The 15,476-nt window shown below is 38.7% G+C and overlaps 1 protein-coding gene across 1 annotated transcript; it reads right to left on the reverse strand.

The window, feature by feature from the left end:
• Nucleotides 1–911: 911 nt before the first annotated feature.
• n4bp1 (nedd4 binding protein 1) lies at nt 912–15,198 on the reverse strand. The gene is made up of 7 exons (XM_077193346.1): nt 14,601–15,198; nt 9,783–11,296; nt 5,340–5,470; nt 5,127–5,223; nt 4,392–4,499; nt 2,195–2,296; nt 912–2,113 (listed from the first exon to the last, which is right to left on the reverse strand). The coding sequence occupies exons 1-7, from the start codon at nt 14,907–14,909 to the stop codon at nt 1,807–1,809; spliced, it is 2,568 nt and encodes an 855-aa protein (XP_077049461.1). The 5' UTR covers nt 14,910–15,198; the 3' UTR covers nt 912–1,806.
• Between the last annotated feature and the right edge of the window lie 278 nt (nt 15,199–15,476).

Consider the following 15,476-nt stretch of genomic DNA (forward strand, 5'->3'; position numbering starts at 1 on the left):
TTTTCTCCTCGCTGTTCTGCAGATAAAGGGACAGAGTGGGAACAGATGGAATAAAAAGAACGGTTTAGGTCTGGAAATTGCTGTTGAGGCTTCCCCAATCGAGCCCCCATTTTCTTCAAAACACCTTTTCACTCATTTCTAAACAGTGGCTAATTTTTGTACGCTTAAAACTGATGACGAAATAACGCTGAAATTAAGAACCTTCCAAAAAGATGCAATAGACAGAAAGAGCAAATGAATAATGGGAACATATTACCAGTTAAAAACACTCACTAATCTTAAACATTGAGAGCCATACCCTCCTAAACATCTCCCATTGTGCTTTTACAAAAAATACTTTTTCCAGTGTCTTTTTCGAAGAGAAACATTCTTTCCCAAACATTGTAATAGTCTGCAATTGACCAATCAAATTCTATTAAAGGCGTGCAGGATTTGCATAATAAGGTAGGTTTCAGTTTGCTCATCTTGTGCCTGAGAGGCATGTAGGTTCAGGGACACCCCTATTGTAACGCTGCCAAAAACTAGTTTCCTGACTTGCTGCTGTCATTGCTTTGAAAGTAACCGTGTTTGTACTCAAAATGAAATTGAGGATGGGGGGATTATTTTGAATACACTTTTGATTTTGGTTCAAGATAATGTACTAATATTACTCGTATACAGTCAAAGTAATCCGATAACGTAACGTCACTGCTCTCATAATATGCTTCACAACGACTGACTACTGCTTTTGTATGAGCTCAGTCTTTAAAGCTGTGATCTCGCCCCCTACCGTCATAGACGATATAATGCAGAAAAACCTCTATACTGAGTAGCCTACATTCTCAGAGTAAATCCAAAAGAGTTTCAAATGCCTATTTGAAGCACAAAAAAAGATAAAAATATAATTATTAAAAAAGGACAGACTATAGAGATCCTGATAAACACATATTTGTTTATTAACACTGCCTTCCAGAAAAAGCAAAAGGTTTTCAGCAACCATACTGTGAGATACCCACAGTACCTGCCGAGTCTGTGACGCTTCCGTGGGTTTAACGTCTATGCATTTTCATTACCAAAATTGAATACCAATTCACAAAACGCAACGCTAAAAATATTTCAGTGATGTCTTAACAACGCGTTAACAATAACGGTGAAAATACTGAACAATGATTTAAATTTAGTGGCAATGATACGCTCAAAAAGAAAACTTTTTCAACTGTGCATTGCATTTTGTTCATGCCCTCAGTAATCCATTACATAATGAGGTTGGTAAGAGCTGGTAATCCCACAGCGCCCTCTGATGTTCGTAACTGGTACAAAGGTTTACTTTGATGATGACTCTGGTTTCATGTTTGCTATATGACAATAGGTCACGGAGTAATCTGGAAACTTTTGTTTAGCCATTTAACTGTTTCACAGTCTCCTGGGTCATACAGGGGTCTTCAAGGATTCCTAGAAACAACATACCATTTTGTCACCATCACCAAAGTTATCAGGAACTAAAATTAGTGAACAGGAAATGAGCAATTCTATGCTGTAAGCAGATGATAGGGCACTTCAGTAGGGCACTTTGAGTGACTGGAACTAGTACTCATTTGGCTCAATAATGTCAATATTTACAGAACAGAAGTTACAGAAAGCACAATCATATCAAAAACAGCACATCAAACTAAAACTCGTATCTTCATCTAAATTAGCTGACAGAACAGAGTCCCTTGAACGAACCGTGAAAAAAAAAAAAAAAAGAAGCTTGTAGCAGCGCAATTCCATCATGGTGTTCCTTAAAAATAATTAAGTGAAAACTGTAAATTTGTGTTAAAGTGTGCATCAGCCCAACAAGAGGCCAGACAGCGCATTCAGGTCCCTCATGTATGGGTTGTCACTGAGGATGCGATCAATACGCTGCTTTTGGTCAGGAAAGATGTCGTAGAGCTTCCTTTTGAGCTCTGAGGTTTCTGAGGGCGACCGCTGCGGGGGTGGAGAAGGGGACGGTCGAGGAAGGTGCCAGTCTGGAGGGCCGGAGTGTGGCCAGAGGGAAGGGGAAGAGGGATGTGCTGTGGTCTGTGCTGCCGGGCCGTAAACTGAAGGGGTTGCCCGAAGGTCTGTCCTCAGGGGGGGCATTATGGGACTACCTCTGTGAGAGGACAGAACAGTTATGAGGAGTAACGGACAAGACAGCAAATGTGTGATACCAGTGGAGTGTTTTTAAACTCACCGACTGTCTTTAAGTAGAAACTCGTCAAGGTGAGGTCCATGCTTTCCGAGTGGATCATCTGGAATCATAAAGTGATCTTCTACGAAGGTGAACTGCAAGAGTCTGAAAAATCAATAAAAAGAGCTGTAAATCTAAGCAAACAGGAACGGAGCACACTACAGGTGCATCCTTGTACACTACCATTCAAAAGTTTAGGGTTGGGGAGAATTTTTTTATTTTTATGTTTTTGAATGCATAAGTATCTTATGCTCACCAAGGATGCATTTATCAAAAATACAGTAAAAACATTAACTTTGTGAAATGTTATTATAATTTAAGATTGTATTTAAAATTTAATATTAAATTATTTTTTCTATTTAATATATTTCTATTTAATATATTTTAAAATGCAATTTATTCCTGTGATGCAAAGCTGCATTTTCAGCATCATTACTCCAGTCTTCAGTCAGTGTCACATGATCCTCCAGAAATCATTGTAATCTGTTAATAACATTTCTTATTATAAACAATGTTGAAAACAGATATGTTTTTATGGAGACTGTGATATATATTTTTTTAGGATTCTTTGATGGAACAGTATTTATTTGAGAGAAAAAAAAACCTAACTTTTTGTAACATTTTACATCTTCACTGGAAGTTTAGATCAATTTAGTATGTCTTTTCTGAATAAAATATTATATCTTAAAAATAAATATATATCACTGACTCCAAAATTTTGAATGGTAAAGTATGTAACTAACATTAGGAATTGAGTGCAGGGCTCTACAGTCCCCTAAAAATTGATACGTGCGAACCGGAAAAATTATTTACGAGCACAATGTGCAAGTAACTACAACCTACCATAATCCCCCCACCCCTAATCGTTCAAAACACCCTGCCCCGAGTAGCGGGCAGGACACGATGCAAAGCTGGTGTCAATCATATGAAAGTTGTTGAAACTCTGGCAGGAAAAAAAGCCAGCTAGTCACCGGAGCACCGGGAGAGATCTCGGTGTACGGGTCGCTCGGTGGCCGCTTGAGCAGCTCATCACAAAAACAAAGATGTCTGCAGCTGGAGTGGTGAGACAGAAGACAGCAGGGAGAAGATAAGGAGGTTTTGAGTTTCTGCTAGCTGGCTATTTAGCTATATCAGGTGCCTTTTGTTTCAACTTTTCATAAAATTGACGTGTTCGTCAGTTTCACTATTCATAAACTGACCAATCACAGCCTGGATGGGGCGGGACATAAAAAAAAGTTTGAAGTGCTACAGTAAACTTTCAAATGTTGAACTCCTCCTGCATGAATAGTTCTGATTATTTATGAGATAGTAGCATTAACAAATTAGAGACCAATGTAGGCCATTTTTCTTGCACAAGGATTTAATGAATGAAAACAACTCACAAATAAGAAACTGCTGTTTTGTCTGACTTGAATAAATATTATACCTGTGGTGAGCTATATAGCATATTATTACATAAAATTACAATGCATATAGTAAAATTAAATCATGAATATATTAACATACTAACAGTATACCATTAGATTCAAATTTAACTTTTTATCTAATGCTATTATAATAATATAAATACTAATACACTCATTTAAACTAGTTTCTCCTCCATGTTGTGGAAAGAGCCTCTGCAGTGGAAAAGTGGGGCAATGTGCTCCTAGCCTCCTCCTGAGAGCAACACGTTCCCCTTGTTCTGTTTTACTAAAGTGATTGTAAAGTGTGATTTATACTTCTGCATCAAATCAACGGCGTAGCCTACACATTAATACTGTTTTTGTCATTAATAAAAGTCTTGTTTACAGTAGGTGTGGGGTGGGTTGTTTGAGTGCTGCTGGTGTATCGTGAATCCGTCCCTGGTTCAAAAACTACATAAGCACCAATCACAGTATAGTTTTTTTTGTGATGAGTGATTATTGTTTTAAAAGCTGTTTTCAATGTGCCAAATTTTCAAAACATCCGTTTCAGTATTTTTTCAAATACTTCGACAAACCTTTAAGGCCAATGCTGAGTGTGCGGAAAACAAGAGTCATAGTTTGTTAAACTCTGTGTTACTTGAACATTTTCCACTGCGCTCCAAAATTTCTTTGTGTGCTCCTAAATTTTTCCATTTAGGAGCACATGTGCTCCTTGGGAAAAACCTTAGCGTAGAACCCTGGAGTGAAGCACTGATGGTCATCTAGACATCTTGCTGTAAAGATGTTGTTCTTACCTCTCCTGAATAATCCTCCTCCACGCATCTGACTGGCTCACAAAGTCCCTCAGGTTGTCATTGGTGACGATGACCCCTCCTGTCTTCTCAGCCAGATGAAGCAGGAACCTGTGAAGACATAGATCATAGATCAAGCAGGGCTCAGAGAAAGAACCTAGGGCCTATATAAATTGTGTACAAAGTAAGGGTATGCACAAAGATTTAGATTTTCCAATCCTACCCAGTTGCTCCTGAAATAACCATAAATGGAGCATACAACACCTGATTTTATTATTCATCATGACCTCAATCATGACCACAAAGACATCCATACTGATATTGGCATCTAGAAACATTGATTGCATTTAACAGTGCTAAAATTAGTCAAATAGATGATATGCACAGTAAATATCTGTCTGTATATATTTGTGTCATACGAGAGACAAAATGTGGTGCATATATTTTTAAATTTCTGATGTGTGCGTAAGACAGTTTATCATTTTTTTTTGTCCCATCACTATCCAGATACATTTTCTGTGATTTCCTGAAACACCATTGAAAATCTATATGTATGTATCTAATGTATCTAATTCACAAGCAAAATACTATGTTGTTTGATAAGGAATCTAGATGACTCCTTTAACAGTTTATAATAATAATAATACATTTATTTTTTATAGCGCCTTTAAAAGTGCTTCGCCTTCAAAAGTGCTTCACAGGCAAACATAACAACAGAGAAAACTACAACTAGTTTACCTGTCATCATGGGAGGAAATTCTCTGTCCACACACTTCTCTAGACGGGGTGAAAGAAAGGAGTCGCAGGTTCTCCAGCTGGATCAGAAAGTTTTGTTCTGTAATAACAAGGACAAGGCATCCTATTTTTTAACTGGAGATAAAATCATATGTATGTAAATAAATAAAATGGATGTTTTGCTGGTCTAATGACAGGAAAAAGCTGAGCTCCTACCAGTGATGTTAGGGTCTTTCTTCTGTCTCCACTGAGGAACAAAGACAGTGATTTCTCGGTGCCCTCTGCGCCAAAAGGCCTCTACAGCGATGGCAATCCCACGACAAGAAAAGATCCGATGGAGACCATGCCTGGTGAGAGCAAATAGGGAGATCAATGGTCATGATCAGCTTGGAATATCATATTTTAGCTGTATGCAGAATCTACACGCATGTTGTGCAATGTGTGAACCTTTTCTACGTTCATAGTGTATTTGGATGGCCTAGTGCTTATGCCAAAATGTAGCCAATACACAGTGCAACACTTTACTCTTCACTTAATGGTGTGAAGCCATATCAACCTCAACTTGTTTTTTAATCTCATTCTGGACTCATATTTGACAGAATTGTAATTAAAATGCTACATTGCTAAGATGATAAATAGATGACAGTTGCTAAATTAAACACGCAATATAGTGAGGTCATTTGAAAATGTAGGCTAACTGATGTTTGAAACATTCATCACTGCATTCTCCAAACTGAATTTTTTTAATAGTATGGAGTATGTACAATATATTCCCAAATGCAGCAAGAAGACTACAATCACACTCAAACATGCTAAGTTCACCTAGAAGGCTGATTAAATAACCAAAGTTCCCTCTTGAATATCAATTTGCTTGATCAGGAAACAGCTCTGCATTCAATTTCACAATGCATCTACCACTGATAGAGAGATATGTAAATACATTTGAGAACAGTGGTCAACCATTTACTTCCTTTTATCTCAGCAAGTCTCGATTACATGCAACTGACGCAAAAGGGTGCAAAAATAGACGCACATCTCCATCTATTCAGAACGCTCAGAGAGAATGACACACGTATACAGATGTGCAGCCATGTACACACACACCCACCCATCCACACAAAGACACGCATACGAACCACAGAGGGGTCACGGGGAAGTTCCCTCTACAAGAGAAAGTTATTTTAAACAGGAAGTGTTACTAAATCGACGATCGTTGACGTAAAGAGTCAAATAACTTTCCCAGTCTGGAAATGTAAATTGCTAAATATGCAAAAATACCTTTCATTTCTCCCTTGTATTTCTGACAAAAAACACCAAATAAAAAACCCATGTGGTTCACCTCTAACTCATCCTAATGAAGATCTTATCCAGTGACTATAGACTCTGACCTGATTATCTTAAACTAAAAGGACAGGTAAGAGACCCGTAAAGGTGGTCCTTCGTCCAAAATGACTCTAGATTGTGTCAGTACAGACTGACACCGTGTCTACACTGGCATAGACTACGGAGTGTACCAAAAGAAGGGGAGCCCAATAAGTTCAAACCCAATAGCCAATTATAAACAGATTTCCTCAAATAAAAGTTAGTTCACATAAGTCAGCAAGTTAAGGTTTTGCTGTCCGTTACCACAGCAACCACTTGGGTTTGAACATGCTTCTCGTGTATGAAAAGTATCTGAACACATGACATGAGGCAAAATCACAGGAAAAGCTTGACGTTAGTGGTCGACCAATGTTGGTTTTTGATGGCCGATGCCGATATCTTAAAGAGCAGGGTGGCCGATATAAAGCCAATATTTATATAGGCCTATATATATATATATATATATATATATATACACACACACACACACACACTTTCTATTTATTTGAATCAATATTTAATACCAATATTAATTACCAATATATTTAATAAAGACCACTACTTTACACTTGAAAAGTTGCTATATCAACATTGTCTTTACACGTCAAGTAAGTTTCATTCATAATGTTTCTCCTTTAATCCGATTTGAAATTTCATACAATATTGTCCCTCATAACCGGTAGTATTACAACCCTATAGTTTGACATGACAGAAGAAAACAGAAAAGTTTTGTGTAGGCTTTCAAAACACTCCCTCACCTTGCTCTCTTCAAGTGGACATTTCTCGGTGAAAACCAAAATATGCAAAATCTGAGGTTAATTTAAATTATTTTGTTTACCGGTCCAGATATAGCTACACTTTTCAACATGACTAATTTAAACACAGCCGTTGTAAAAAATAAAAAGCAAAACTTTAAATGTGCAAAAGAAAAAAAAAGTAAATAACCAGTATTTCCAAGTCAGCTAGCAGCAGCAGTATTGTTTAATTGGCTAGTCGAATAGTCTCGCACATCCCTAGTCTAGATATGTGTGAGGAACGTTTCCTTCCAAAACAACCATACCACCTGAGAAAACAGATATGAGAAATGAAACTATAACAAAATCCTAGATTTGTGCCAAACCACATCAACATCATTACAGCACGATCAGGAACTGTATACATTGCACCAGTTTCAACCCATGACCTTTGACCTCTCCTTCACAATGACAACTTATCTTAAACTGCAAGATATTGAGATCCTTTCTGACCTGCTGTGGCAGCGGTTCTTGGTAACTGCGTATTTGGGCTGCTATGGCAACAAGATTTCACCTGAGGATTCATGTTTCAAATATCATGCAAGCATACAAATCAGCCATGAGAAACCGTGTGAGCTGTTGTCTTCAAGACTGGCTGAACATGTGATAGTGTGACTGTTCTGTGCTCTGCATGGATAATATGGCGTAATTAGTTACACATATACCTTTTGTTTCTTGCCATTACTTGAGTGGGAACATTTCTTAAAAACTCAAGAAGAATACTCCATGTTTCAAATCTTTCTAGTATATGCCCACATCTTTTGTTGAAATAAAGGTCTCACGTTATAAAAACTCCCACCTAACACCTTATCCCACGATTTCTATCACCAGTAGGGTCTAAAAAGATATTTTCCCTCTCTTCACCCCTGTATAACACCTCAGTTTCCACACTAGTATTTCTAAGAAGCGCAGTCACCTCCGGTAAGCCACTTAAAGGGCAAAAATAAGGGGCTGACAATGGGAGAGACCCACTGAGAGGTTGCCTTTTAGGTGGGAAGGAGGAAGAGGGTGTGGGTGAGAACGACAGAAAGAAAAGAAGGGGGTTGCACCTGGTTTTAGGTTTTCAAACACAAACAGACTACAGTTCAAAAACACTCACAGACCTTACTGGAAGTGACTTACTTTAACCTTTATGGGTACTCAACATTTTCACACTCCCTCAAATTGTCTCCAAAAAAAAAAAAGCATCAATCACATCTGTCCTTTACAATGGTTTTATAAAGTAAGCATTAATTAAATGCTGAACTTGAAATACTGAATGCATCATTTAGTTTTAGTAAATTTAGGTCACCTAAAAATCTGTAATTTACTCACTCTCATGATGTTCTTTCTCCCAAGGAACCCAACAGGAGACATTTTAAAGAATGTTCACACTGTTCCTTTCCAAACAATAAAAGCAGCAGTGACCGGGATCTGTCAAGGACAAAAAGCACCATAAAAGTAGCCCATACAATGCTATATTCCAAGTCTTCAAGCCATACAAGAGCACTGTACAAAGTTTCAGTCTATCCCTCACATAAGACGTGTGTGCTTTCAGAAGACATGGAATATAGCACATAAATTGCTTATTTATGGTGCTTTTTGGAGGTATAACTAGCTATACCTCGATAAAGGCTACTTGTTGTGCTGAAACGTTCGTAATGTGCTTAAGGGAGTGTGCAATAATATATTTTTTTGCATTAAGAAACTAGCTGTCAACCGATTTTCTAACCCTAACTCCTAAGATGGATTTTTCAATAGCTGTAACCTACAAAGTTGGGTGGCTGATGCCCAATGTAATGTCAATAAGAAAAAGAAAAGGACCATTTTTATATTTTGCAATATAAAACATAATAAACTACTCAAAACAAACAACGTAGGCTACATAATCTAATAATCTAAAATCATGCGCACAAAACAAAGTTAACTAGTAGTTTCAAAGTATTTTTTTGTCTAACCTTGCCATCTCTATATAATTTTAAAAATTATAACATTATTTATTATGAATTGCTCTTAATATGCTGATAAATAATGGTAAATGCATTGAAAAAACGAAACATGTAAAGGAGCCACGTGTTAACTTGTCACAAACCTGTTTAGTCAAACAGTCGGAGTCATCTGTATAACAGTTACAAATAATTGTATTTGCAGCATTCTTTTTTCCGCAAGAAGTATATAAATACAAGTATCTATTTTGCTGCTGAATGTGTTTCTGCTACTGTTGCTAAAATAACTGTCATTGCAGCTCTTAATGTGGCACTTTAACGGAAGAGAGATGCAACACGGTCAGACCAGAAAGGGCTTGAATGAAGCGCATTTGGCTCTAGATAAAAATATTAGAGAATGTAGTGCCGAAAGATCATTACTGTAAACAACCCTGAGCACTTGTGGTGTGAACTCCGTTGTTTTGACGCGATGCTAACTTTAAAATGACAAAATGGCACAATTATGTTGCCGCGGACCTACATGAAAGAATGAGAATTGTAAATGCCCCCAAAAATTATACAAAATGATGGAGACTTACGCCATTGCCACATTGCTGCCATCAATGATGATGTGTCGCAGATCAGGACAGCCCGGTTCGTTCTGTAGTACTAGTCGGTAGGGGGTTCTCAGGGACTGCTGAAAACGAGACATGCCGGTGAGGGGTGCTGGTTTAGAGGTGCAATGTGCCTCAGAGGGAGGTAAAGTTGCCCTTCCAGGAAGCGTCTGGTAAGAGCAACCTGGTCGTGTGTCGGTGGTCCGAAGAGGAGGGCCTTGAGAGGAGCTGCGGAGATTGGTCATATTCTCCATTCGCATAGGAACCATTGTTTGAGAGCTACCGCGGGGTAGGTAATCAAAACGGGGCTCTGGCTTCAAATCAAGTGCAGCCATTTTGGGCTTCCTCTCTATCTCTTTGAAGTCGTTATCATCATCGTCAATGATGATCACTTCACACATGTCGTTCTGTGCGCCATTGTTTCTTTTAAAGGTGGCTGAGGCCAGTGGCAAGCAGCTTGTCTGGTTCTTCTGACCTATGCCATTAGTACTAGGAGGTCTAATGTTTTCTTTGCACTTGATCTCGGCGAGATCTCGCATCTGCACCCGTTCCTTCTCTTTGAGCCTGTTGGAGGTGAATGTAGACGATGCGTTTACGCAGGGTGATAGGTCGGATTTGCAAGAGGTGCTCTGGGCTACTTGCGTGCTCTGGGTCTTTTGGGTCTCCCCTACAATTCGTTCCAGCAGTAAAAACGTATCCTCTGTCTGCCCCGTCTCCCGTACCACCCGCTCCACCACCTCCTGCTGGTAGCCCATGGTTCGGAAGAAGTTAACAAGACAGCGTAAGTTAGTCTCAGGACTCACAGCCTCATTTTCATTTGCCACTTCACCAGAAGCTAGTGTCCCCTTTGCAGGCGTTACAGCCGGAAGCTGCCGTTCTTCCCTCTGCTCTTCTTCTCTCCTCTCCAGTGAATATTGCCGTTTAGTGTCCCTCTGCTCGCTTTCAGAGGACCGCCGCTTGTTGCAACGACCATTGAAACCGGGCATAATGTCAGGATTGGTAACAGGACCTGAGGTTTTGTCCTCAAAAGTGGTGTCCAGGATACGGTTAGAGAGGTCAGTTACAGGTGTGCTGGTCTGAGAGCGGTCCTGCTCAAGGTCTATGATAACTATAGGTTGTGTGGGGCTTTGGGCCAAGCCCAAAAGTTCCTCTTTGAGGGCACTGGGCAGCAACAGCAGCTCCATTGCATATTTATCAGCCCGGTCCTCTACGAAAGTCTTAAAAGTACGCTTAACCAAGGGCTCCCTGTCAGCTGGCAAGCTTCGCTTCTCCTGAAAGAGGGCAACAAACTGTTGAACGCGACTTTGAGCCATGACGACGGCCTCCGCGCACCCGCTTAACCTCAGACGGCCTGGCTCAAGAACTTGGACCTCTGCACTCGTGTCTCTAAGCAGCCGGTCCAAAAAAAATCCACGAGCACCAGCGAAAATGCAGTGCATGTCCACTGGGTACCGTTCTTCTTTTTGAAGTTCTGGGTCACACAGGCCTTTCACATATTCCTGCAAAATAATCACACCAGAACAGGATTACACCACATAAATTGAAAAAAAAACTGCACTTCTACAAGCAGTAGGGTGACATAACACAAGCATAATGCTCTTGTATGTAAGGGTTAATTTACCCAATTTTTTTTTAATTTTAGTCCTTTTTACTCACTTTCATGTCGTTCTAAACCGGTAAGGCCTTCGTTCATCTTCGGAACACAAATGTATAAAACAATATATATTTTTGATGGAATCCGAGAGCTTTCTGACCCCTCCATAATAACGACTTTATGCAACTATGTCTTCTCTTCCCTGTCATTCTCCAACGCTGTTTACGTTTTGGACAATGTTTTAGACGGCTTAGGAGAATGACAGGGAAGAGAAAAAATTGTTGAATAAAGTCGTTATTTTTGTTTTGTTTTTGCACACAAAAAGTATTCTCGCCGCTTCATAAACTTAAGGTTGAACCACTGTAGTCACATAGACGATTTTACGATGTCTTTACTAACATTTTATGGGCCCTGAAAGTGGTCGTTGTGTTCCTGTTAATGGAGGGGATCAGATAGCTCTCAGATTTCATCAAAAACATCTTAATTTGGGTTGCGAAAGCCTTACAGGTTTGGAACGACATACGGGTGAGTAATTAATGACAGAATTTTCCGTTTGGGGTGAACTATCCCTTTAATACTCTCACAAGCAAAACAAATCCATCTGGTTTCTTTACTTTGAACTAGCATGCATATATGATTTGCCTTGAGGGATCAAATGACCAAGAGCTACATTCTGTGGGAGATTCCACATGCTCATTATCATATCAATGAAAGTGTGAATACATATCCAAGTATGCAAGTATGACACGTCACACTACACCCAAATGCAGACTGTTACTGGTTAAACAGAGCTACTCTGTGTTATGCATTCCACAATGTGTCAACACAGAGCATAAGTGAATGTATTATATGCTAACGTATCAGTATAAAGTGCTTCTGGCTGAACTCTTAGAGTGATTATAAAATCTAAAGGGTGCGATTTATATATATAAATATATGCATGCTGTGTTTCAGAGTGAAGGATGGCACAGCTCATAATAAAAACAGCGTTTTCAGTGTCTCAGATCTCAGTAAAGATCTCAGATCAGCGGCTTCACGTGATCTCCATATCTCAAGCGCTGTGATACTGCATACAATGTGCATTTGAAAGCACAATACCTGCCAATTTTTTCACCATATTTTTAATGAGATGAGCTTATAAACCTGTTGCATGCCAACAAAACCATGTGGTTTTCCATCAATAAAAGCCCAATGTTTTAACATTAGAAAATTAAAGATTAAGAGACAAATAGTATTGTCGTTTTACAGCTGTACTGTATATTATTTTTCATGAAATAATTTTTTTATTTTACAGTGAAATATTCATATTAATTTTTCATATATTGATTTGTATTATTATTATTATTTTACAGTCATATTGATGTATAATGCCAAAATCATTGGCCAAATTTTGTAGCCAAACAAACAAGCACAGAAAACCTGGAGCTCTTTAAAAAAAAAACATATTTAGATTTTTTTTCCTCCAAACCATGCAGCACTAAAAGTACTATATTCTAAAATGCACTAAAGTGGTTGAAAATAATGAGTATAACTGGGCTTCTTTGGTGTTTCTTAACTGCGTAGTCATCATATTGATGTGATTGTGTGGCTTTGAGTAAGTGGGTGGGTCTATGTGGCAAATAGCTACCAGTTTAAGATTATAAGTTGAAAAAAACAACAACAACAACAACAACACAGGAACACTTTGGGGTGTACCATTCTGCCACATCTCTGCTGAACTTTTTGTTTCTTTGATCTGAGCGAGCAAGTTACGGTAAAAGAAATACTCATATACAGTACCAGTAATGACAGTAGGTTAAAAGCCACTACACTGAGTAGTAACTAAAACCGAAAGTGAAATACACTGGGGACCTCCCATCTTGTCCTGACTAAGCAAACAGATCTCTGTCAAAGACCCATGAGAAAATTCTTGACATAGTTTGGATGAGAAGCAGATACCAGGTTATTGTAATTCAAACGGGAACTTGAAGAGATATTCAAAAAAGTCAATGAGATAGTAGAAAATAGCTTTTTACATGTAAATGTGATTTTAGTTTTGTGGTTATTTATTATCTATTATATTTACACCAGTGAAAATATATAACAAATATATCAAAATGTTTAGACAATGAGGAAGTGCACATGGTGAAACACATCCAATGAGTGGTTTCCGTTTCATGGCTTAATAATAAGGATATTCCAGGTTTACTGGCACTGGTGGTTAGATTTCCTTATTAAATCGGACTAGAATTGCAAACAATGGCATGTCAGAACTAGGTGATGACGCCACTAGTGTTCAGTGAAAAACCACGTCTTTTGTTGCCGTCTTGGAAACTCATTTTTTCGACACCATATTAACGGGAAACATCTGTGTGAAAATGTACAGGGTAGGATAATCTATAAATGTGTATGCTAGCTTAATGTGTTTCTGTCTGCTGAGACATTATGAAATACACTGATCCCATTGCATTGGCTATGTTGGGTCTATGTGGTTTGGCAACAGTTATTCCAAAATTCTATAATAAAGTTCAATTCTCATGGGTTATTCAAGCAATATCACTTACAATTGTGCTGTTGGCCTGGGATTTGGCCAGTATGATTCACAGGTATGAATCACAGCCTTGCTCATGTTCAATCAATGGTACATCATGACTGTGAATGCGATTTTACTTTTCTACACCAGATCTTCCTAAATAATATCGATTAACTTATGTTTCAGACCAAAACTGGCCAACTAGTCGCTGTTTATCATCTCCGCAAGAGATAATGTATCCAGTAAAGCCAAAGCATCAAACTTTGCGTCTCACCAAGCAATGTAAAGACTAAAAGGATCTATCTATCTATGACTATAAATAAACTGAAGACTAAACATCACTCCCCTTTGAACTTGTATAACTTAATTTAAATGCAAAGTTGTCTGAAAATCAACATTATTTTAGTAGGTTAAATAAAAGTCTGATCAAACCATTTTTAATGGGTCACACAAGAGATACTACAGGACACATTAGAAACTAGCAGCTATGTCAAATAAAGACAAACGTTATCAGACGCAGCTGAGTTCAGTCTGACATAAGCTTCCTCTAGATATTACGTTGCAACTTTGCCTCAAAATAAGTTTAAGGTCATCGACTTCCCTTCTGACAGTCAAAAAAATAAAAAATAAATAAAATAAAAGACAAGACAAGACAAGTAGCAACATTGTTTACTATATACATCTTCAATTAATTTACCTTCGCTTTAAACACATCCTCCTTTTTCCCCTTCAGCTGGAGCCAGATCTGTCTGGAAGCCTTACTTCCGTGGGCTCCAGTGTGATCCAAGAGCCCAATAATCGTGAACGTCACTTGGAAAACCTGTTCGACCTTCAGTTTGCTGCCTCTGAGCTCTGTCTGCTTGTCCTCATGCACCGTGAACTCGTCTACGGTGAGCGGATCTGCCTGCGTTCTGCTGGTGGTCGGGGACTGCCTGCCTCTCGGCGGCTCCGTACAGGTTACCTCGGTGATTCGCTTCATCCCGAGGAGGGGCCGCGTTGTTGACATCTTATTTTTTTTTGCTATATCAAACTATGTTGACCACGGCGACTTCACTTTCAAAACCACTACTAGTAAAATTAATCGTTTACCCCTTTCATGTTAGATTCCCGCTCGCTGTCTCTTGACGTTTGTCAACAGCGCTGTAGTATCGGTGTTTTGACGTTACTCTCGGTTAGCCTGCTAGCCTAACATCACAAGCAAGCAAGCCGTCGCACCCGGAAAACCCCGCGCACGTCATCAGCAGACGACGACGTTGCTAATATGTATTTGCTCTGATTGCAGATAAGAGTCTGTTGCTAGTAGTAACCATAGTTTACGCCAAAATACAAACAAAATTATATACTCACTCTTACATGGAAGCCCCTAAGAAACATGCTTTGACCAAAATACAAACAAAATTATATACTCACCCTTATATGGAAGCCCCTAAAAAAACATGCTTTGACCAAAATACAAACAAAATTATATAATCACCCTTACATGAAAGCCCCGAAAAAAACATGCTTTGATAAATCCTAATTATTACATAAAAACTCATAATTATGACTTTTTTATCATTATGACATATACATC

The sequence above is a fragment of the Siphateles boraxobius genome, unplaced genomic scaffold (genome assembly GCF_051911475.1).
Source record: "Siphateles boraxobius isolate OS27281-9 unplaced genomic scaffold, OSU_SipBor_1 31, whole genome shotgun sequence".
Lineage (NCBI taxonomy): Eukaryota > Metazoa > Chordata > Actinopteri > Cypriniformes > Leuciscidae > Siphateles > Siphateles boraxobius.

Excerpts from the sequence above, each read along its gene's own strand:
- n4bp1 (XM_077193346.1), bottom strand. The coding sequence starts at position 14,909 with ATGTCAACAACGCGGCCCCTCCTCGGGATGAAGCGAATCACCGAGGTA. Across the intron at positions 11,297-14,600 it reads AGGATGTGTTTAAAGCGAAG|GAATATGTGAAAGGCCTGTG; the intron begins GTAAATTAATTG and ends ATTATTTTGCAG. Across the intron at positions 5,224-5,339 it reads GAAAGACCCTAACATCACTG|AACAAAACTTTCTGATCCAG; the intron begins GTAGGAGCTCAG and ends TTGTTATTACAG.